At 41.3% G+C, this 21919-nt stretch overlaps 3 protein-coding genes across 5 annotated transcripts; 2 read left to right on the forward strand and 1 right to left on the reverse strand.

Moving 5' to 3' along the window:
• Positions 1-1589: 1589 nt before the first annotated feature.
• Positions 1590-4095, reverse strand: cmc2 (C-x(9)-C motif containing 2). 3 transcript variants are annotated; one of them, XM_049565917.1, is made up of 5 exons: positions 3781-4092; positions 3400-3473; positions 2766-2836; positions 2607-2678; positions 1592-2498 (listed from the first exon to the last, which is right to left on the reverse strand). In XM_049565917.1, the coding sequence occupies exons 2-5, from the start codon at positions 3434-3436 to the stop codon at positions 2415-2417; spliced, it is 264 nt and encodes an 87-aa protein (XP_049421874.1). In that variant the 5' UTR covers positions 3437-3473; positions 3781-4092; the 3' UTR covers positions 1592-2414. The 3 variants fall into 3 exon arrangements, with proteins under 3 accessions (XP_049421882.1, XP_049421874.1, XP_049421890.1); XM_049565925.1 differs by lacking the exon at positions 3400-3473 and having other exon boundaries at positions 1590-2498; positions 2627-2678; positions 2766-2882; positions 3781-4095; XM_049565933.1 differs by lacking the exon at positions 3400-3473 and having other exon boundaries at positions 1593-2498; positions 2766-2882; positions 3781-4088.
• A 1827-nt stretch (positions 4096-5922) lies between these two features.
• cenpn (centromere protein N) lies at positions 5923-11948 on the forward strand. Its single transcript, XM_049565678.1, has 10 exons — positions 5923-6222; positions 6429-6474; positions 6570-6629; positions 6905-6978; positions 7078-7251; positions 7347-7448; positions 9460-9514; positions 9675-9784; positions 9971-10094; positions 10452-11948. Exons 1-10 carry the CDS (start codon positions 6052-6054, stop codon positions 10571-10573), a joined length of 1038 nt encoding a protein of 345 aa, XP_049421635.1. The 5' UTR covers positions 5923-6051; the 3' UTR covers positions 10574-11948.
• A 328-nt stretch (positions 11949-12276) lies between these two features.
• Positions 12277-21424, forward strand: atmin (ATM interactor). The gene is made up of 4 exons (XM_049565326.1): positions 12277-12621; positions 16637-16762; positions 17145-17344; positions 17443-21424. Exons 1-4 carry the CDS (start codon positions 12373-12375, stop codon positions 19217-19219), a joined length of 2352 nt encoding a protein of 783 aa, XP_049421283.1. The 5' UTR covers positions 12277-12372; the 3' UTR covers positions 19220-21424.
• The last annotated feature ends 495 nt before the right edge of the window (positions 21425-21919 follow it).

Raw genomic sequence — 21919 nt, forward strand, 5'->3', positions numbered from 1 at the left:
CATGTATGGTCCCATGTAAGTGTGTGTTTCATCATTCATGCTTTTTTTCTCCCCACGCTGTCTCAAAGCACACCTTAGGGTGCCTTACAGTTTAAATATCTGTCAAAGATTGATCCATACTTTGTGATGGGTAGAGTCAGCTGCTTCAAATAAAGACATAGTACTTTCACAGTGTGGTTTTCTTTTACATTTCCTTAAGCACAAAAGGACTAAGAGACTGTTCTATACTTATCTGAGGAGGCTGGGGTGTGACTTTTACTCTCCCCAAAGCTACATATATTTAATGGAAAATGTGTGAGCCTCTCTCCACTGTACATGACTATATCTTTTAAATATTCGCACCAAATGTAGGTAATGCACTGGAGAAACAGCACTGAAGCAGAAGTTATTACCAAAACAAACAATATTACCATTTGGTTATGTCCCTAAGGGAAGTTTTAGTTGCGCACAATGTGTTTAAGGACCTTTGGAAATTTGAAAATCCAATGATAATTCCTCTTTCTAGTGGCGGGACTGGGTTTTGGGGTTCAGAGGGTATTTAGAATAAATACAAAATACAATAATTTAAAGTTGTATGTCTATCCCCTACGCCAAAATACAAAAAACATAAGTCCCTCCTCAGTGCTTAATTTTTTTTGGACATAACTCCCCCGTTTTGCCCCCTGCAATACTGTATCTAACAAAACCCTATTTTGACACATAGGATGTGAGCTCTTATTCTGAGCTGTTGTCTTTGAACTCAGCTCAGTTGTTGGACAGACAGGTACCTGCCATTTCCTGTGTTGTCTGTGAGAAAATAAGAGCCCTCGCTGAAGAAACAGGCCTGCTAAGATTATTTCTGTAGCCTACCCGGAAATAAAAACAACAAAGAATACCCTATATGTTGCAGAGGATCCAAGCTTTTCTAAGCCCTCAACAGCATCTCGTTGTCTTTACTCAGCGCATCGAGATGGCTAAAGAGTGATTTCATGACCTGAATGTGAACACATGGTCATCGATCAGGAGCCAGCAGACAGCCAAAGAATGATGGAGGAGACCATCCTTAAACAAAGAGAGGGGTTATATGACCACACGTGACACAAGGTGACATGACGAAACCTTTGGCAGCTCAAGTTGCTGAATGCGGACCAGAGGATGCAGCTGAAATCTCTATGAAATGTTAATAACTGAACCTTCCAGCTCAGATTCAACAAGTTATGGGGTTGTGGTTAGGGTTAGAGTTATGACATTTTAAGGGCATAGAATTGGATTTAATACCTGTGTAGCAGTCATACCAGTCCAAGTGTGAAGTAATTGCTAGAATTATTTAGATTACATTTTTCTGCAAAAACAGATGCCCATTATTAAGAGACATAAACTTCCTAGCCACTACAGCTACCATCAGTGACAATACTCGCTATATTGAATGCACAATCCACTGTTGCAGAATTCCACTTTAAGATTATACAACATTTTATAACCATTATTGCTGCCTACGACAGGCAAGAGAAATATTTAAGACTTTTTACTTTCCTCTAAGGCCTTTTTGAGGAAATACTTTGAGGAAAACCTGCAGATACTGATTGATATTTTGTTTTACAATAACAACACAGTATATCAAAGCATGGTTTCTTAAAGTAAGTCACAATTTCACTTTATTTGACAGCAATCAAACTTGTAACGAATCACTATGATTCCTCATTCAAATAAACTTTCATACAATGATGAGTGTGTTCATGAGTGTATGTTCACATTGAGAGTAAAACAAAGCCACTGGTCATCCTGTTTTGGGTCTTTCTTTTCCCATGCTCCTCTGATACCCTGAAATTGACTTTCCCTGTTTTCATGAATAAAACAGGCACCAGAATATTCCTGAGGTGTCCTGCCAACTTAAATAATGGTTTGATGAAAGGCTTGTGCCAGCAGCCACACTAATCTCTTTGATGGAGCTGGAGCTGTTCTGCTAACAGAGGGGGAAATAAATGATGATCCCCGACAGCAATCTTTAATCCAAAGTACCGAATGCTGTTGTTTTTGTGTTGACCTAAAATGTTCTGGTAACACTGCAAGTTTCAGTCTGTGCAGATGATAAAGCAGTTAAAAGTGTTGGAAGGGTTCACGTCACAGGAAATGTAAGAGTGAGCTGTGCATCTGTACCATGTCATCGCTGGTATATGATCCCAACATTTAAATAACTTTGCCTCTTACTCATGTTTCTCTCTGCTAATGTCAAAACAGTGATTACACTAGGAAGAACAGCACATGACTCTTAGACCTGTCAGTGCCAATATAATAAAACAGAAGTTACAACTCTTCCTCTGTCTTAACATCAAAAGAGCAGTGCAGGCTGAGCAGTGTCATAATTAAGTCAGTGTCCCATTATCTGAGTAGTTTTAACTCTCAGTGCCAGTGGCAAAGTTGCAGTAAGATGTCCTTCAGAGCTGCTCTTTGGGCCCTTCTTTCAGCCTCTTTCTCATCTCCTGTGCATGCTGCTTGCTGCGCTCCCGCTTTTCCAGTCTCTGTTGAATGGTGAGGAAACAAAGAAAATATTGATTGAAAAAAAAACAGAAGGGCTTAGAGAGCTTGTTGCATCTCATTCACAAGGTACATAGAAATAACCGACACACCTCTTTCTTCAGGCACTTACGCATGGCACGGTCCGCATCGTTACACGTGCCGAAGAACTTCATGACATTGTGCTGAGGAGAACATGAAACAAGATTTACATTGTTATTTTCTGAGCATAATTAGCACCCAGCAATCAAATCATTTAGAGAGTGACGTACCTCTGCGTGGCACTGCCTCAGGCGAGTTATCAGTTCGTTACACTCATCTGTGTGCAGGTGAGGTGACAGGTCGGGGTGCATGCTGAGTTAAGGGCTTACTGAACCACTGCGGCAATACTGAAAATCCACAAACAAGAGGAGCACTGATTCAGGAGCTTTTATGTAACAATTACTGTTACATAATGGTGTAAGAGATGCAACACATTTGTAAGTTTGCCTTTAGAAGTAGTTTTACGTTTTTGCTGTGCTGCCCTTTTTCATTACGTATGAATATGCTAGACATACTAAGACTGCAACTAAGGGTTATTTTCATTACTCAACTGTGTATAAAGTCTACAAAATGCCAAAAAATACAGTCAAGATGATCATCACAATTTCAAGCCCAAGGTCAGTGTTTGGCCTGGTTAACAGTCCAAAAACCAAATTTATAAAGATATAAAACAGAAAAAAAGCAGGATGTTCTCATATTTGATCTGGAACTATGGATGTTTGGCATTTTTGCTTGATAAATGGCTTAAAAATGAATAGATTTTAACAAAATCTCAACTATTTGTTTCAGTGGTACTTTATGACACATGCACTGTGTCAACTCAGCACTGTTACATATGCAGAGGAGATGTTTGCTAAAGGATACTAATGCCTCCCCATCCCTCTCCTTCCTGAGCTGTCATTGTGATGATGGGGTTTGTTTTTCCACTGGACACTTACCTGCAGACACAGAGAGGCAGTGAGATACAACAATGTGACAACCTACCTGCATTCACCCTCAATAACCTGGAACCGTGTAAACAACACAGCCCTCGCCAGAAGACTCTGGATCAGGGCACATGCTTGGCTGAATGGAGCTGTTTCACCACTGAGTTGACTTTAGACATACAGCGGGGTTGTGACATGACAACTCTGTTTGCTCAAAACAATATACTAATATACATACTGTATCTACTTACTACTACTGTATCTGTACTGTATCTACTTGTTGACTATTAGCTCTTTGCTAACACTGTGATATACTTACCGGTGGAAAGCCTGTGTCATCTGAGAAGTATCCCAGCAAACCTCGGTGTAATGTCACGTTAGCTAACTGCTAGGCCTCAAGCTAACGGTGGCCGTTGCAGAGGTCCATATAACCACTGACAAACTACGCTGGTTTTCGTCTTTCTTCGCGTAAAATAACGACGCAGGTTGCTACGACTCCTCTATAATTTCCACTAAATGTGCTGGTTTTGTAGTGACGTGAGTGTAACCTCCACAAACAGCAAGGACCTACATGACATCCTGCCTGGTATAACGTTTGTCGCTTTCCCTCTAAGTGTTTGGTAACTGCGACTTGAGTGACAGCGGTAAACAGCGAATCGGCGTCCACCTTTTTTGTCTATCCACCAATAGAATGCGTGATTCTCAGTAAAAGGCGGGACATTTGATAACGGAAGTTTACAGGAGATACAAGATGGTTCCCGCTTGCGTACTTCCGCTTTTGCTTATGGCTCTATTTAACACTTTGGCAGTTGTCCAATAAATGCAATGTTTCCCTAACCCAGTAAGAAGGATATTCAGAAAGATATTCTTAAGGGATTTGATGTTGAAGAAGGTAAGAAAATAAGGAGAATATATATTTCAATTCCACTTCCTCCCAAGGTAAAGTTTAAGAGGTTGTATAAGGAGAGAATAGAGAAGCTATATAAGAACATGTAATGAAATAGTTCTACTTATGGATTTTGGATTTGTTTATTTTCTTTGTCTGTCGTGTAAACTGTTTTTCACTGTAATAGCTGTAATGGCAACTTATCTGATGTAAGCAGTTATATGCTTTAAGAAAGGGGCAGGTATTATAAGTTTAATTCATCCTGCTCCTTTCCATTCATTTAGATTGGAATGAATAAATAATAAATAAATAAATAAAATAGGTTTAATTTCAAAATCCTAAACGAATTCTTAACATTAAGATTTAATTTTGATGCAAATAACTGTACATTTGGTGACAAGGAAATTGTGAAATTTGGTGTTTGCATCTCAAACAAGGATGTGGACTGGGGAAGTTTTTCATTTATACATGTATATACATTAAGATTACACCCAGTTTGAACCATTGGAAGAATAAGTTAAAACTCTACAGTAAGTCACTGAAACCTGGAAGGAAGGTCTTTAAGTGTTTTCATTTGGCCTACTAGATATTTTTAAATTAATTTGAGATAGCCCTGCCCCTGTTCTGTCATTTCATATGTGGTTTACTTTTTTTGTCTCAACCTAATGCAGAAGATACCTCAGCTATAGCTCAGTGTTGCTGCACTGTTTAAGCCTACTGGACAAAGGGTCCATTGTGATCTTAACTTACATTAGTAATTGGTGTCATGGTGACTGAACTTAAGTGGGATGTTTACTGTATGTTTGTTAAAATACTGCATTTTCTATGAGCTTTAGTGAAAAAGTTCTTCTCGCATATCTCCATGAAAACTATAAACATATTGATTGAAGATGGACTGTATCAAAACATCAGTTTACAAACTGTTACAAAATAATAAATATCATTAACGAAAAAACTAAATAAAACAAAACAAATATATGACTGGGCATACAACTGGATACATGAGACTTAGATTATACTGCACAAGTTTAAAATGTCTTAACGGATGTTGTGATTAAGTTTTGCTGTTGTTAAATTTGGTCTCCAATCAATCAGTAGATCAATATCTTCACGACATGGAGGGATGCAAGAAGAGCAAAGTTCTCTCCACAAATTCAAGGTGACACGGCATGATTTATGGATATACAAATGGTCATTTTGTGGGTTAAGCATTCCTTTAACACTGATGAAGAAGACTGACCTCCCCCCCAAACTTCTCAGGTGCTTTTATTTAAATAACTGTTCAAGTTATCAATAGTTTACAAGAAAATCAAACATTACTGAAAACTCCTGAAAATAAAAACAGATTATTGTCCTTTGCTATTTCTTTGCACTGCCTAGTACCTAATAAATTTGAGTGTTGTCAAGGATGTTCTGTACATTCTCAATAAATATGATTAATACGAAAAGAAAAGAGAAGAAAAGAAAAAAGCAGCGACAGTGCTACAGGTAATACCACTCCAGCACAGCAGAGGGCGCTACAGGAAGTGCGTCAGATTTTCTGGCAGCATCTGATTGGTCGATTTGTGTGTTCTGTTGTAGGCGGTTTGTTTGGAATTGTTCTGCTGCCATAGTGCAAAGTGGACGGAGCCGACTCCTTAAAACTAACGAAAACTATCTTCCAATACACCAACGAAGCTCGATATACTTGCTGGCCGAGGAACAATGGACGACTCTATGAAGCGCTTACTGCAGCGACTCGTCAGACGGATACCGAGTCAGATGTTGAGAACAACGCTGGACAAGTGGGGCCGTTTGACTCGGGCCCAGCAGCAGTCTATGGATTATACTCTGTCGAAGTGGGCGTTAACGGAAAGACTGCTCGCCATTTGCGAGGTAAGTGGTGCTTTTCCTCAAAAAAGTTGATGTTTTAAATAGTAAGTGTATAAAAATTAGCAACCTGGTAGCTAACCTTAGCTAGCAGCATGTTCTCTATCAAAATGGTCGCTGAAGTGGACCGTGAAACCCATCGTTGCACAGCACTTAACCGCTAATGTTGTTGTGGATTACCTGTCTCTTAACCTGTCTTTTTATTTGTACAGGAAAATGAGTGTGCAGTCAAACACCTCACAGAACTGGAGATGATCTGTAAGTCAAGTGAAATGATTTTGGCCAAGGCAGCCTAGCTAACCATAATCATACACTGCCAATCCACTAACACTTATGGTGTCATTATCTCTCAGATGTCATGGACAATCCAAACCAGGGAATGTGGTATGCTTTCCAGCTCATGGACCCTGAAGGTATGTTAAAACAGCATTCAGCTGCTTTTCATGCTAACCTAACACCACAGCTGCTGCTGGGATCAGGGCTTTGTTTTTAGTTGAAAGATTGTTATTCAACTGTTACAAGGTTATAAAGCACAGGTAACATTTTTGCACATTTCATCCCAGTGTCACATGTATTCTTTACCTGCTTGTTCCAGGAAATCAAAAACTGTTTTGGTGAAGTTGAGTTTGCTTGATCAAATCCATATTGTCCCTTGAATGTATGTATTGTACCATTTTCTGTTTCCCAGATGATGCTCCTTCTGTAGAGCTGACACAGTTCAAGGAACAATTTAAATCACACCTCAAAGAGCTCATTAAACATGTAAGTTAGAAAATCTTAACAATTCTAGAGTTGCACCATTGGAAGACGTTGTATGGGCTTCTCTGTGTTTAACACTCTGCTTTTGACGTTGCATTCAAGGTGTCCATCAAGATAAAGAAGCACACAGATGAAGCTGTATGGATTCGGATTGCGTGGGGAGACACATTTTCTCGGCCCAACCACCTGAAACCGACATATGTTGTTCACTATCTTCAAACCCCTTATGTCTTTGTGACAACCCTGACCTCAAAGCAAAAGCCCCTGTTATCCCAGGTGAGGATTGAGTTTAACAATCCATGACATTGTTTGCACAGTGGGTTTTTTTTCTGTCTTTCCATTTCCCTCTAAGAAAGTGATGTACTTTGCAGGCCTTGGTTCTGTCCACCAGACATCAAGCTGTCAAAGATGCTAACCTTAGTGGACGGAAGCTCGGTGCCATCAGGGACCTGCTGATGAGGCAATATGAACAGGTAAGACATTGCTAACTACACACACCATACAAAGCTTTGCCCTGTCTTCCCCACTGAATCAAAGATTCCTGATAAGCACTGTGCAGGAGTGTTTATAATTGCCTCATCACTAAACTCTGCCATCGTGTACTGAAGAGTGTCTGATTTTGGAGTAAAATTATCTTTATTATATTATTCAGCTTGATGACCACCAGCTGAGGAAAAATGTACAATGCCAAGTTCACCCTTAGTGCACCGCAACTACACTTAAAGGCGCTGTATGTAAGAATGTGGCAAAAACGGTTTCTGCCGCAAAATACTGCCGCGAGTCGTGTCCGCCCCCCCTCCCCTACAGATTCGAGGTTGCTGGACAGCGGCATGCTGGAGACTGATTTGTTTGCCCACGGGCGGCTGCCGTGGCAGGGCCGCGTCACCGTGTCCTTGATCTTCAGTTTTCCAGCAGACCATTCGAGTAAGTCCGGCTTCTCTGCTGCTAACGCTGCTGCCGGGATACAGCTCATGAGGAGCCGGCCACTCATGCTATGTACTGGGACACTGCTAATGCTGCCTGCCGTGCTGCTGTAGCTCAGTCGTAACTGTAACTGATGCTGAGACTCTATTGACTGTGTGACTGGTAGACAGCGGTGGGTGGCGCAACAGGCCAAAACACAAATTCAAAACATAAACATGATTTGTGGACCGTAAAAATGTTTTTTAAATGTGAATATTCTGGCTGTACTATTGTTGTCTGTGAGATCAGTATGTTATATGAACATTATTCCTTAGTCTCTGTGACATATTAGGAGGATTTTATGACTATTTGCTTTAGATTTCTTACATACAGCTCCTTTAAAACTTTACCTTTCTCTTGTTCTCTGTTTTTAATATGATAACACAACATTTTTACAACCCTAACAATGAACTGTGAAAAGTATCATACATTGTAGTCAACTCTGTTTGCCATTAAAGGGAAGTTCTATCTAAGGTGTTAGAGTATATTGATTGTAAATGTCAATCATGATGCTGAACTACTTCCTGGTTCGAGTTTGACCTTTGCACTCCGAGTCTTTTCGTGAGTTTTGCAATATATTTACTGTCAGCTGAGTGGTTTAGGTCAGTGGTTCTCAAATGGTGTGCTGCGCCACACTGGTGTGCCATGATGCCAGTCCAAGTGTGCCGGGGGATTCTGTGATAACCATACAGTATTATTGCAATATTGAGCTGGGCCTATACAAAAAGTTATGAATGTATTTAAAGTTGACTGTATCAGTATGTTGTGCGCACCAATTTCCTGATAAAGAGGCAAACTCTAGCTGAAAATGCAATTTAATTGAATTTACAAAACCTTCACAGGGAGGCTATTTGTTGCCGTTGGCGTGGGATTTATAAGTGTGACACATCAAAAGCCCTGATTGGCAGCCAGTGTGAGGGTTGATGACATTTAAAAGGAGAAAGCTGTGAGTGGGACAATTGATCGCTTTATTATACAGAGCAAATTACAACAAAGCACCAGTAAAGACGACCTACCACAGAAAGAAAAGAAAAAAAACCTGTCAGGAGACAGTGTCACGAAGGCTGCCCGTCTTATTTTTTCTTATTTTTATTGTCTTAGGTCGTGATGAGAGTCATAACACACATTATAGAAGCTATTGTGCACAGATAAAAATACAGGTGTGCCTTGAGATTTTGGCTTGATTTGAAAACCAGTGGTTTAGGTGATAAAATTCAGTGGAGGTTGTCTAGTTGGTTTGCTATGGTCAGAATTATCATGTCATTACCGTACCATCACTTTTTATGGCCTAATAATACCAACAAAATGTCTGTGACTGCATGATGTCACAGTTTGTGTCAGTAGAGCCACTGAACAAAGAGGAACTCTTAGTTAAATATTAAGTTATTAAAGCCCTTGATGAGGGGTTTCTCATAATTGAATAAAAAAAAAGACCATGAAAGATAGTTTGAAAAGATTGAACTGATGTATATTGTGAATTTTGTTTTTGGGTGGATTCTGACTGTGTTTTGTTTTTTCCAGGTGTTTCCCACCAAGTATCCCAGCCCCCTTAAAGAAAACAACGAGACTGCCTCAAGTATGTTTGTTAAATCATTTGATCTGACCAAAGCCACTTTAATAGTTTTATATAATGTCACACGTACTTAAGAATTGTTTATTGAGCTTAATGTATTGGCCTTAATGTGGACCTAATGTGCATTGTTATTTTATTTATTTGTCTTTCTTTCTATCTACAGACCCACACATAGAGAGAGAACAAGCAGAGTCTGCAGCAAACAGACTTCAGATGGCCTCTGAGGCCTTCGGTGGTGGGATGTTGCCTCAGCTACAGTCGGCAGTTTACAAGGTATCCTGAGACATGCTCATGTTTTAGAGTACTGAGTTTCAGTATTTCACTTTTAATAGTTAGATATCAATGTCAAAGAAACAAATAATGTAACTTTCTGTGTCACCATATCAGTGAAAATGCAAATGGTTTCTGTATTACTCTGTGCTGTGATCATCTGATTTATGTGTTATGTTCTTTTCTCAGCTGGAGACAAAATTCAGAGACCACACCAACAAGACCATGACAGAGCGAGAGGAGCCTTTCAGATGTGTTGTCAAATTTGCAAGCACCAACCTCCTGGAGTCACTCAGACACTGTGCATCTTCAGGTACCAAGACTTTGTTAGCCACAGACACTTGCATTTTGGGAAGAAGACTTTATACTAATATTGTAAATCAGTAAAACAGTAAATGATTTTGAATGGTTCATAGTCCTCGCAATCCCATAAATGACCACATGAGGGCACAAACATACACATGCATATACACAGAGGAAATGCTGTATCTCACAATATTATTCATCATGAATATGTCACAGTCTGTAAGTGTTTTTTTTTAACCCTCAGTGCCTGAATTATTATTTCTGACATTTTATATCACACCAACACATTCATAAGTAATTGTTGTTATATAGTTTTGTTCTTGAAGTCAGTTCAACTAATTGAATGTATTGTTAAATTTTACAGGAATCGCCTCCACCCCTGTCACACCTCTGCTCTCATCTATTCCCCTAAAAGGAAGGAATTATTTTGTCATCACAGACAATGGACCTGGTCCCTCCTCACAAACAAGGCAACCACAGAACTGATAAATGCTAAGTCCACATGGTGGCGTGTCACGTCTAATCCATCAATAGTTTGCTTTTACCATTCTGTCACTGATCCCCTCGTTAACCTAGCTCTTGAGGAGCAGTGGCTCCCGGGATTTCAGAATGAATTAATGTGTCTTTATGTGCTTACAGTTGTAAATAAATTGGCAATATATAATTGCCATTGTATTATCTTTTGCTGGTATTTAAGTGGCAGAATGTTTCTGCCATTAAATGTTTTATTTGTCCAAACTGAATATAAAAGCAGGATTTATAATATTCTTGAAGTTTTTGTTCCATTACTTGCAGTGAAATGTGAGTAAATCGGCTCTTAATAAGTTGGCATTTACAGCTCTTGTTTCAGGGTTCATTAAAACTCTCTGGCCTGTGCACAAACCATTTAAAGGATAGTTTCACATTCTTACAAGTTCATCTTAAAACTATACTCACGTGCCTGCACATACATTTAAAGAGTTTTTGGTCCATAGTTATTGCGAAGAGATCCCTTCCAAACACAGCTACATAGTAACAGCCGAAACACATGGGACATGGATGTGAAGCGTCATGTGGGCAGGGAGGAGCAGGGTTTCTTACCCGCTACACACTCTGTCTTTGTAGCATGTAGTGGTGTTCCAGCTGTGTACATGTGAGTTCTGCCAAAGTGATAATGCAGTTAGTTATGCAGGGTTTAGAGGTGTATGCTATATTGACCAATACTGAATTCATTAACTGGATCATTTACCAACAGGATGTATTGATTTGACTGATTAATTTTAATGTGAAATGTAAATACACCCACAAGGCTGTTCTTCTGTGTTGTATTGCCCCGGTACAATGGGCTATTTAATTTAATCACTTTTAAACAAACTGTACTTGATTTTTTATACAGTTCGTAGAAAAAAAAAATAGACTAGCTGTATGAAAATAGCATTGAGCCATGCAATGGTGGTCAGTGTAGCAGCTTTAGTTGATATAATGGATGCTCTCTGTTTGCAGCAGATGTGTCGCACCGTGTCTGTGCCACATGTATTCTGGCCGTGAGAGATATGATTCAAAATCCAGTCCTTATTTTGCTCAAAAATATATTCCAGTTCAGCTACAGCTAATATGAGGCATCAGCAGCCTGAGTTAGCTGAATCAAGTGGGTATCTTACAGACTCAAAAGTTCTTTTCCACCCACTATGACCACTTCACAGCTGAGTTAGAAGGGAATGTTCTCACAACCTTGGCTAATGTTACCTACAAGTTCTAATAATGTTTTAATCAAATGCAATCCTCAAGTACTGTAACTCTTTTCTCTTTCTCCGATGCCGTCTGTCAGAACTAGATCAAATGAATGATGCATAACTGATATATTATTTTAAGCCGAATTTTTAAACAGGTAATATTCATACTGGTATAAAATAAAACAATTTGATTGATCTTGATTGATGATTTTGATCTTTGCTGTGCAACAATTTTGTGAAAAGATTTAAATGCCTGTCCCATATAAGGGACTGTTGATTTCAGTTATTCAAATAAAAATAATAGCCCGGTCTATTAATTGAAGTTTTACGGTATGTGTGACATACAACAATACTACAAAAACACAGGAATATACATATATAATAGGAAATTAGCTACGTTAGAAAAGTTTATTTTGTTAAACGGAAGTACTGCTTTATAGCGGATGTGACGTAAGGGCTATGTCCCAGCCGTCCTATTTGTGGAAGGTAGCAAACTAGCCTTTCAGGCAAAACTGAGGGACGGAATGCTACCACTCATTCAATGCTGCTGCCGGGGCTCTCTGCCAAACACAAATGGACTGTCAACACAGAAACATGGCTGCCTCTGCGACAAGCAAGATGAATAACAGAGATAACGCCACAGCGGACAGTCCGAAATGTCACGAAGACTCTTTGCAGTCCCGGGAAATAATAAAGCCCACCGTCACGGAGCTGACCAAAGAAGTAAGGACGAACATCCTCTGCACCGTGGAGGGATGTGGCAAGATTCTCCCCAACACACCTGCATTGAACATGCATCTCGTCAAGTCACACAGGATAAAGGTAATTAGCAAGTATATATGTTGAGGTGTTCAGGTAGCCGCAACGCTAACTTAGCTAGCGCATTATCGCAGGTTCGCTGTCATAAAACTGGAAAACGCAAGTCATCCACAACAAGCTCGGTTTAGCTAACGTTAACACATAGTAGAGATGCTTAGCGAACACGGCAGTATTCGGTAACCATAGGTAAAAGTTCACTGTCACGAGAGTGAAGCTCCGTAGTTTACTCAGTAACGTGTGTGGTTAGCAAGCTAGCTAACTTGCTAACGTTACTTATGTTACCAATTAATAATGTGGATTTCACGTGATGATTGATTACTGCATTGGCTGCACCCCACAGCCGTCCACACCGCCCACTTACATGCGTTACATTTCGCCTGCTGCACTGTTTGTAGTGGCATTTGGCGATTATCTGATTTGGCAGTGCTAAATTAGAGTGTGATGGGATAAATCAGCTTATCATGTGAAGATGATGGTGAGGGTCTCCTCCACTGGAGCACTGCTGCATCCAATACACAGTCAGCCAACTACCATTACCAGCAAAGTTAAAGGCAGGCAAAGCATTTGGACTGAAGTCTGCTTCTGACCCTGGTTTATATGTCCTCACTGGACTGGGCTTTTTCGTGGGAGGCAGTAACTCACTGTTTCCCCTCCATGAATGAAGTTCTTTGCTGGGAAAGGCTGCCTTTTGTCCTGCAATAGACTAAGCTCTTTGTTTAAAATAGGTGATTGTGAGAATTTGAATGAGCTTTTGGAAGTAGTTCATGTGGCCCAGCTGGAAGGGTGTTTAAAGGTCCGGTTGGTGGCTCTACCAGATAAATTTGAGTCACACTGAGGTGTATTTGAAAGTTTGGGTAGGAGGTAGGAGGCCCTGGGGTTGATCCAAAACACCCAGGAAGAATTACATATCTCATCTGGCCTGGAAACGCCTCTAGGTCCCCCAGGAGGAGCTGGAAAGCATCACTGGGGAGAGGGATGTCTGGGGTGCAGTTTAAATATAGACTGTTTTTTACATGAGTGCCTAAATATTACTGATGTAAACAGACCTTTAAGAGCGACGGGAAACTTTGATCGTGTGTGTTTAGTTACTGTTTATGTTTTATAACATGTCAGTAACTGTGTTCAAAGCAGATTTTTCATCGCTCAGCCACACTTGCATCACAGATTGCACCTTCAAAGGGTGCAAGGAGAGAAAATGAAGGGAGCAGCATGTTATTTTTAATCCACATCTGTGTAAAACACCAGTCAGCAGTAGTAATGATATTCTGATTGACATGATGATGAAGTTCTCAAACGCTGTAGGCCCCCTTTGCCTTATTCATCAAGTCTGACTGCAAGATTGAGCCATGGTATGGGGCACCATGTGTGTTTCATCCACTTAAACACCCCTGTGGCTCTACTGCATCATTGCACAGCAGTAATGTATTGCTGATCACTCACTCCGATCTGTTTCTCTCTGGTCATGAAGACTGATGCATTACATTTGAACTTGTTTACTCAGCCCACCTCAGACTCCTTTCATAAGTTTAATGTAACTGTTCTTGGCGTGGCTTTGAGCTGTCCGTCATCCACCACTGACCTCAGCAGCATAAAGGAGCAGGATTGGGCTATTACTTGACTTACTGTGTTGCGCAGTCTCCTAGAAAAAAAGGGAATCAACCTCAGCAATGGCCACTTAAAAGGCTGTGGGCCGACCCTGGTGTGGAGAAATCAGTGAATGTTGGCTTGCTCTCTCTTTTGGGCTACAGCCAGCCACTGACTGATGACTAATAATGTCTTGACATGACTCAGGCTTATGACCAGATGACGTAGTCGAAGCCAGCCACAAGAATATTCATTTTTAGCGAATGTCTCTTTAAGCTAACTCCTCATGATAAACCAGAGGGTGTTTGTCAGCTTTGGCTGTTCTGCTCCCTTAAGTATTACGACAGATGGAGGTGACCTTGACCACTGGAAGACTGCAGTATTAATGACTGCTATGGAGCGTGATGGCTTTGTCTGCTTTTACCGTACAACATACATTCAGTGCAGGCGCTGTTTTCTGTGATAGATGTGTTGTCCATTGACTCTGAATATACATTATGATGATAGCTGATTTAGCAAGTCTGCCTTAGGAGTAAAAGAGGAGCAGCGGTGCTGCAAATGTTTACATCCCATGCACTGCCAAGCTCACTAATTTTTTTTTTCCAGTTATGTAGAGCAGAGCCAACTGCAGAGATGTGACTTTTTTATAAATTCACATAATATTTACCCGCACTGACTAAGGAGAGCAAGGCAATGTACGACCATCACTTTTATTATCTGTAGTCATGATGATGCCTTTGAAATATGAATAAAACTTGGTATAAAAAAAACCAAACATTTTGTAGTTTTTGGTGTACAGTATAGTTGACACTGAGTGTCTTTTATAGCGGTTACCGTAAGAACTATTTTCGGTTGAGTAAAACCTGACTTTATCAGCTTAAATCTTGATTGTCAGTCATAAGGAGAACCTGTTATGCCTACCACACACTGCAAGATTTAAAAAAAAAAAAAACAACAATTTTTTTTAAAGACGAAAGTCTGACACCCTCTCACACTTTAGGACAATGTCGCTTATTAGCTACACCACCATAAGATTTTGCAAAGACTGGGGATTTTGCAGAGTCACTATTTGCAAGACTACAGGTAGATCTCTTGTGAGATTGTTTCCCACCCTGCTCCTGGTGGAAAATATCACGACAAACTCACTTTAAGGATTGTCATTAACAAATCTTTACATGTCTGCAAAAACACATAACTCTGGAAACACAACATATAAAGGCATCATGTTGACGTCACAATTGTAATTTCACTGTAAAAATATAAAAAATATACTATATTTGTGTACCAACTTTACATTTTGGATTTTGTCGCCTCACCTCGCCACCAGCCTCTGTTGATTAGCTGTCTTATTTTAGCTGGAGAAGACTGGGGATGAGAGGCAACCTGTTTTAAACTTGAATATATCTCACTAAAATAAGTGCTGGCTGTCGGATCAGATACAGGCCGAATTAAATAAGGACATGTGTTTACACTCCTCCCTTTCCGCAGTCCAGGAGTGCCCAAAACTTGTTTACATTCTTGCTCCTCCCCGGAGTCCCCTCCATGTTTTACTGTCTGCCCGGTTTGCTTCTTGCTTAGTGCTGGAGACAACACACCTATTTTTCACTATTTTCTCGAGCCAAGATTATTAACTTAAGATAATATGAATAATGATAATAATAATTAACAATATTAATATTTAGAGACTGAAAGGAGAGATCGTGGATGCAAGTGGCTGAAAGGAATTTCCTCTGGGCTCAGCCTGAGAGATAGGGTAAGGAGCGTGGACATCCGGAGGGAGCTCTGAGTAGAGCCGCTGCTCCTTTGCGTCGAAAGGGGTCAGTTGAGGTGGTTCGGGCATCTCATCAGGATCCCCCCGTTTGAGGAGTTTCGGGTACGTCCCACTAGTAGGAGGGACATGCTGGAGGGACTACATATCTCATCTGGCCAAGGAACGCCTTGAGATCCCCCAGGAGGAGCTAGAAAGCGTTGTTGGGGAGAGGGACGTCTGGGGTGCTTTGCTAGGTCTGCTGCCCCCACGACTTGGCCCCAGATAAATGGATGAAAATGGATGGGTGGATGGATAATATTAAACATGTTTTAATTTTGTCGGAACAGCAAGACACAAAGACCGCCTTAAAACAGCTCGTACTGAGTTTTATGACCACCTTATGTTTTTATCCCGACATTGGAAATTTGTCTGCGACAGTGAAATGACTTGAAAAATCATGCGGTGTAAAACCGCCATTCGATTGCTTACTTAAAACTTAGCTCAGTCTCTTAAAATGACCTGAAACCACTACAGGTCTTTCTCTTGGTTGCTTGTATTTATGGTGATCAAGGAATTTCTGGTATTTTTTAATTCTTTAACACTCACTGTAAGCCATGCTGATATTGCAAATATTTCTCTGCTCTCTCCTCTCTTGTTGTCTTTCACTGGTATCGTCCCCCTCAGGATGGTATTGTCAATCCCACGGTCAGAAAGGACATGAAGGGCTCTCAGAAGCTGTATTGCTGTCCAATCGAGGGTTGTCCCAGGGGGCCAAACAGACCCTTCTCCCAGTTCTCCCTGGTTAAACAAGTAAGCCTTTTCTTCCTGTGATCTGTAATCCTATCCATGCCGTCAGTAGAGTAAAGTAGTGAGGTCTCAACTCTGTAGAATAGCTCCTAATGTGTTACTCAGCACCAAATGCACTACAAAAATCAATTTTACAGGAGTTGTGTAATACTGATAGAGTTTATTCATACCTGAATACTTTTTTTACGGCCATGAGTTAATAAATGCTAAATACTGTTTGCATGATTTATAAGCCTACTTGTACTGAGTAAAATCATCTTAAATAATTAACCCCTCTCGCAATTCTGAGACCAGTTGTTACTTGGAAAAAATAAGCCAACTTCAAAAGTGAAATATAAAGAAAAGAAATTGTATGCAATTTATTCATTGATGTGTTTGATTGCAGCACTTCATGAAGATGCATGCAGAGAAGAAACACAAATGCTTCAAGTGCAACAATGGCTACAGCACAGAGTGGGACCTAAAGAGGCACATAGAAGACTGTGGGAAGACCTACCATTGCACATGTGGCTGCCCCTATGCTAGTAGGGCCGCACTCCTCTCGCATATCTACAGGACAGGTCACGAGATTCCTACAGAACACAGGTATGTACCTGCACAGCCCAGGGTGATTTGTATCAAAACTTTGCTTTAACTAAAGATTAATGTGGCTGATTTTCTCTGTATGTTTTGTCTCTTAACAGAATTCCTCCAGTAAAAAAGCGAAAGATGGAGAAACTATTAAGCGCTGCTGAAAAGGTCAAGATCCATGAGTCAAGCTGTCAGATCATGCCCGCCAGTAAAGAGCCTACAGAGACTGCGCTCCCTTCTGATACGACTATTCATAACACAGACTCAGTGAATCAGATCTCCAACCCTCGTAAGAGCCCCCAGAAGTTGCTCCTGCCGAAGCCGAAGATGGCTCTGGTCAGCGTTCCTGTGATGCAGCTGGCCCACCTGCCTGTCCTCCTTCCGTCTACAGAAAGCGGGGCTCTGAGGTCCGTAGTGCTGGCAGTAGACAGCCAAGGCTCCGTCAGCACCCTTCACCTCCTGCCACAAGCCATGGGGGCTGTGGTCCCCCAGCTTGATGCTAAGAGTTTGGGTTTCAAGGATAGCATGCCTACTTCCCGCTCCAGCCTGGGGCCAATTAGCACAGGCGTGCAGGTCAGTCTGGACCCTGCTGGCACAGATGACTCAGCCGGCCTGGCACGGGGAAGAAGCACCTCCACCAACATTCAGACAGATAAATCATACTTGTCAAAAATGCCCACAGGAATGGGAGTAGGGGAGGGAATTGGGCTGTGCTCTGTGGGTGAGTCCTCCGTGTCATCCTGCTCCCAGACAGACATTAGTGTGAGTGCCCAAGTCCTCTTGCCAATCAGTGTTGAAACCCAGACATTCTCCTCCCGGGCCAAAGCTACATCCTCTATTGGAGCTCAGACAGACAGCCAGTGCATGAGTCAAATTCCTTGCTCCTCCTCATCTGTGCCCCCGTTCAAAACCAGGCAGACACAGACATATTTTGCCATACCACAGTCAGACGAGAAGGCTCAGGACCAGACTATCATGTGCTCTGAGCTATTTGGCAGTGACTCCCTCAGTGTATCCACCCAGACTGCCCTGGAGATAGATGACACCCTCACTGCTGCAGGAAACAGTTTGTACGAGGACTCAAAGTCAGCTGGTGGTATGTGTTTTGGGGTGCAGACAGATGAGCTTAACTCCAACAACATGGCAGATAACCAGACCCAAACAATGACCTTGTTAAATGATCTAGAAAATATTCTGTCTGACAGCATGTCGGGCCACCAGGTGCTCACAGAGACCTCTGCAGGCTGTGGGTCAGGTCTGGGATCTGTTCAGGAGCACCACAACGGCATTGACTTTGACTTTGAAGAGTTTCTCAGTGCTGTGCACATCCAGACACAGACAGAGGAGAGCGAGCTGGGAGGATTGAGCGGTGACACTCCGCTCGAGTCTCTGGACATCCAGACCCAGACGGACTTCCTCCTGATGGATGAACTGGACCAAAGTGAGGGACCAAGTCGAACCCAAGCCAGCGATCTGGAGCTATTCGATACACAGACTCAGACTGACCTCAATTTCCTGCTAAACGCAGGAAGCCACATGCCCCTGAGCAGCATCCTACGACATTCGAGCTTTTCTATGAGCACAGAGTCCTCAGACACAGAAACACAGACAGATCTCCCCTCATTTGCCACGGGTCTCTCTGCTCAGGCTCCTGTGAGTCAGGGCGAGCACGCAAGGCTGCTGAACAGCACAGAGACACAGACTGTGACCAGCCAGGCCGAAGGGCTGGGACACCTCTTCCTAACGAGCAACGAAACACAAACTGTCATGGATGACTTCTTGTCAGCGGACCTGGCGTGGAACATGGAGTCCCATTTCAGCTCTGTGGAAACTCAGACGTGTGAGGAGCTTTGTGCTCTCTTTCAGCACCCCGAGAAACCCAACAGCTGAAGGCCTCCCAGTGAAGCTGCCTAAGCTTTTGCAGTACAGGTTTCTCATGTCTGTTCCTATGAGAGGAATCAGTCTACACTGTCCTCCAGCGGACCACAGTCTCGGCACTAAGAAGTCTGTGAAAATGTTTTTGAACATTCCACTGGAGACGTCATGTTCAGAGCCTTTCCAGGTGTATATCCTGACAGCTCTGGTGCACTTTATTAGCTCATTGGGCATGATCAATCAGCTCCTGTGACAGTTTACATATTTATTTGCACATAAAGTAACATATTATATGTGTCTTGTCTGAAATGCCAGTTTACTTCTATATTTCAGTGTATAGCCACTGTGACTGGTTTTCACTGTTTGGTCTTACTAGCAGTTTAAAAACGACTTAACATTTCATCAGTGTTAGATCTGCACATAAAAGGGATAGGGAAACATCTTTAGCTGTGTGTGGCTGTGAAGAAAAGGCTTATGAAATTGTTACCCTGTACGACAGCTTTCAGATATGCATATACTGCATGAGAAGTTTCATCTCAGATGTACACAAGCAAACATTGTGCATTTAGTTAACGTGTAGGTTTGTAAACGTGCATGAAGCCTTCAACTGGTCAGCAGCACTGAAGCGTAAAACATCTGTCCTCTGCTTGTGCATCGAATGGCTGCCTCATTGATGTTGCGTTGTCAGCTGCAGTGAGACTATTAACTCTGAATACATCGTGCAAGCTTTGCAGCCAGTGAAACACTTGACCAATGCGAAGATATCAGCTTTATGATTTCCAAGATAAAACCTTAAACAGTGAACAAGGCATTGCTCAAAGTCGTTAAGATGTATCTCTGAAACATACCGTTACTCTTACAGTTGTGGCACAAGTAGAAACAAGTAGTTCATGTCTTGTCAGTTGTTACGCACCTTTCATTGAAATGTGATTGTGAAGTTTGATGTTGTGTAAACACTCTTTGTGTCTGGGCTTCTATAGCGAAGCAGACAGTTCGAGCCAGTAAGCAGACTAGGCTGTCAACGTCTTTGACTTATTCATTAGCTGGGTGTAAGTGTATACAGTAGCAGAGCTCTGTGCTAAAGTGATCCAGTAATTTTACCGTACAGAAGCGTATAGTGGATTAGCGCAAGGATTAGCACGGAGCTATTGTTCGTATTCAACACCTGATTTTGACTGAAAGAAGTCCTGTTGGTTATCTTCTCTTAGAATCATCATACGTTCCACTCTTAACATTCGCACACAGTATTTTAATTTATTGTTATATTTTTATCTCTTCTCCAAGAAACTCAAGTTGATGTTTTGATTTTGTTTTGAGCTGTTGCACCGAGTTACCTCATTAAGCACAGGCACCACATGCAGACTGAGTTCTACTGGGGAACCTAGAGCTCCAGGCCTTGATCCTTTGTTTCGTTTTGTTACGTTGGTGCCTTAACCGAAGTATTTGCTACAGTTTGCTGCTTCAGTATAATTACTAATTGTCAGAATATGCTTTGGATAATGAACACTGGAAAACTGTCATAATCCTTTCGGTCTTTGCTTTGCATGTTTAATCCACTCTGTATTGGTATTCTCATCACATTTGCATGGAATATTGGAGTGTCCCTAATTGTTCTCTATGATTTCTATAGAAAAATTTCTGTTCTGTCACATGAAAATAATGCTATGCAGCATTTTACTGAAAAAAAAAAAAATAACGCCATCTCACTATTTTTATCGACAGATGGTTAATGCTGTTACAGTTTATAGATATTTGTAGGAACTGAAGAATGTACAGAACATGACACTGTGCCCAAGTATAACATGCTCTATTTTGACTCATAAATTTCAAAATTTGTCGTATCGAGATTAGTAGCAACTTCTAGTTTGTGGTTCTTGAATTCAGGTGGTCCCTGCTGGTTTAGAGGAACAGGAAAATGCCTTGGATTAAACAGAGCTGTGTGTAGAGAGAAGCCTCGTCAGTCTCCAGTGTCAGTTACAGTGCTTTATTTTCTCTCAGTAGGGAATGCATGCAGATATTTTCCCAGCACAAAATATTTGTTTTAGCAGAATTTGAGTTTCTGTTGCCTATATGTGTAGAGTTCATGGTTGCCTTGATTAATTGTTGAAGCTACACTACAGATCTTCTTAATAAACTGCTGGAAAGTGTATATTGTGCTCCTTGTCAGTTATTTTAGAGCAAAGGTGGAAGAAAAAAACAGAGCAGTCGTATGTGTAACCACAATCTGTGTCCAAAAAGTACAGAAAGGGTTCACACACCCGAATCAGTCAGCTTGCTCCTTTAATTCAGCTCTCAGTTCAGCATAGTGGAATAAAATACACAGATAATTTGGTGATGCTTTCTTCAATGTGCATTAAATCTGTTCTCCTGTGCTAAAATCAGAAACTGAGAGCTGAATTTAACGGACAGTTCTTCCCAAAATTAGAAATGCATACTGTATCACAGCACAGAAGGAAACGTGCATCTACTGCTAGCTCATGTAGCACCACTGCGTTAGCTATTGTTACAACTCAGCAAAGGATACCATCAGTGTTTCCAACTTGTACTGTCGCAAGCACAAGCCTCTCGTCCATGAGTAGATGCACAATTCCTTCTGCGCAGTGATACGGTTGGCAGGTTGAGGAGAAAGTCTCTTCATGTTTCTAATGCAGACAGTACAACCTAGCTACAAGGACTGGCTCTTTCTTCAATCCCCCAAGAATGCTGGACAACAAG

Source organism: Epinephelus fuscoguttatus, linkage group LG2 (assembly GCF_011397635.1).
Source record: "Epinephelus fuscoguttatus linkage group LG2, E.fuscoguttatus.final_Chr_v1".
NCBI classification, from domain to species: domain Eukaryota; kingdom Metazoa; phylum Chordata; class Actinopteri; order Perciformes; family Serranidae; genus Epinephelus; species Epinephelus fuscoguttatus.

Bases quoted from the DNA above. Each gene is read 5' to 3' on its own strand.
- cmc2 (XM_049565917.1), bottom strand. From the start codon at position 3,436: ATGACAGCTCAGGAAGGAGAGGGATGGGGAGGCATTA. The intron at 2,837-3,399 runs GTATCCTTTAGC...GCATGCACCCCG, and splicing joins AGAGGGATGGGGAGGCATTA to ACCTGTCACCTCACCTGCAC. The intron at 2,679-2,765 runs GTACGTCACTCT...TGTTCTCCTCAG, and splicing joins TGAGGCAGTGCCACGCAGAG to CACAATGTCATGAAGTTCTT.
- cenpn (XM_049565678.1), top strand. From the start codon at position 6,052: ATGGACGACTCTATGAAGCGCTTACTGCAGCGACTCGTCAGACGGATA. The intron at 6,475-6,569 runs GTAAGTCAAGTG...ATTATCTCTCAG, and splicing joins CACAGAACTGGAGATGATCT to ATGTCATGGACAATCCAAAC. The intron at 10,095-10,451 runs GTACCAAGACTT...TAAATTTTACAG, and splicing joins CAGACACTGTGCATCTTCAG to GAATCGCCTCCACCCCTGTC.
- atmin (XM_049565326.1), top strand. From the start codon at position 12,373: ATGGACTGTCAACACAGAAACATGGCTGCCTCTGCGACAAGCAAGATG. The intron at 12,622-16,636 runs GTAATTAGCAAG...CGTCCCCCTCAG, and splicing joins TCAAGTCACACAGGATAAAG to GATGGTATTGTCAATCCCAC. The intron at 16,763-17,144 runs GTAAGCCTTTTC...GTTTGATTGCAG, and splicing joins AGTTCTCCCTGGTTAAACAA to CACTTCATGAAGATGCATGC.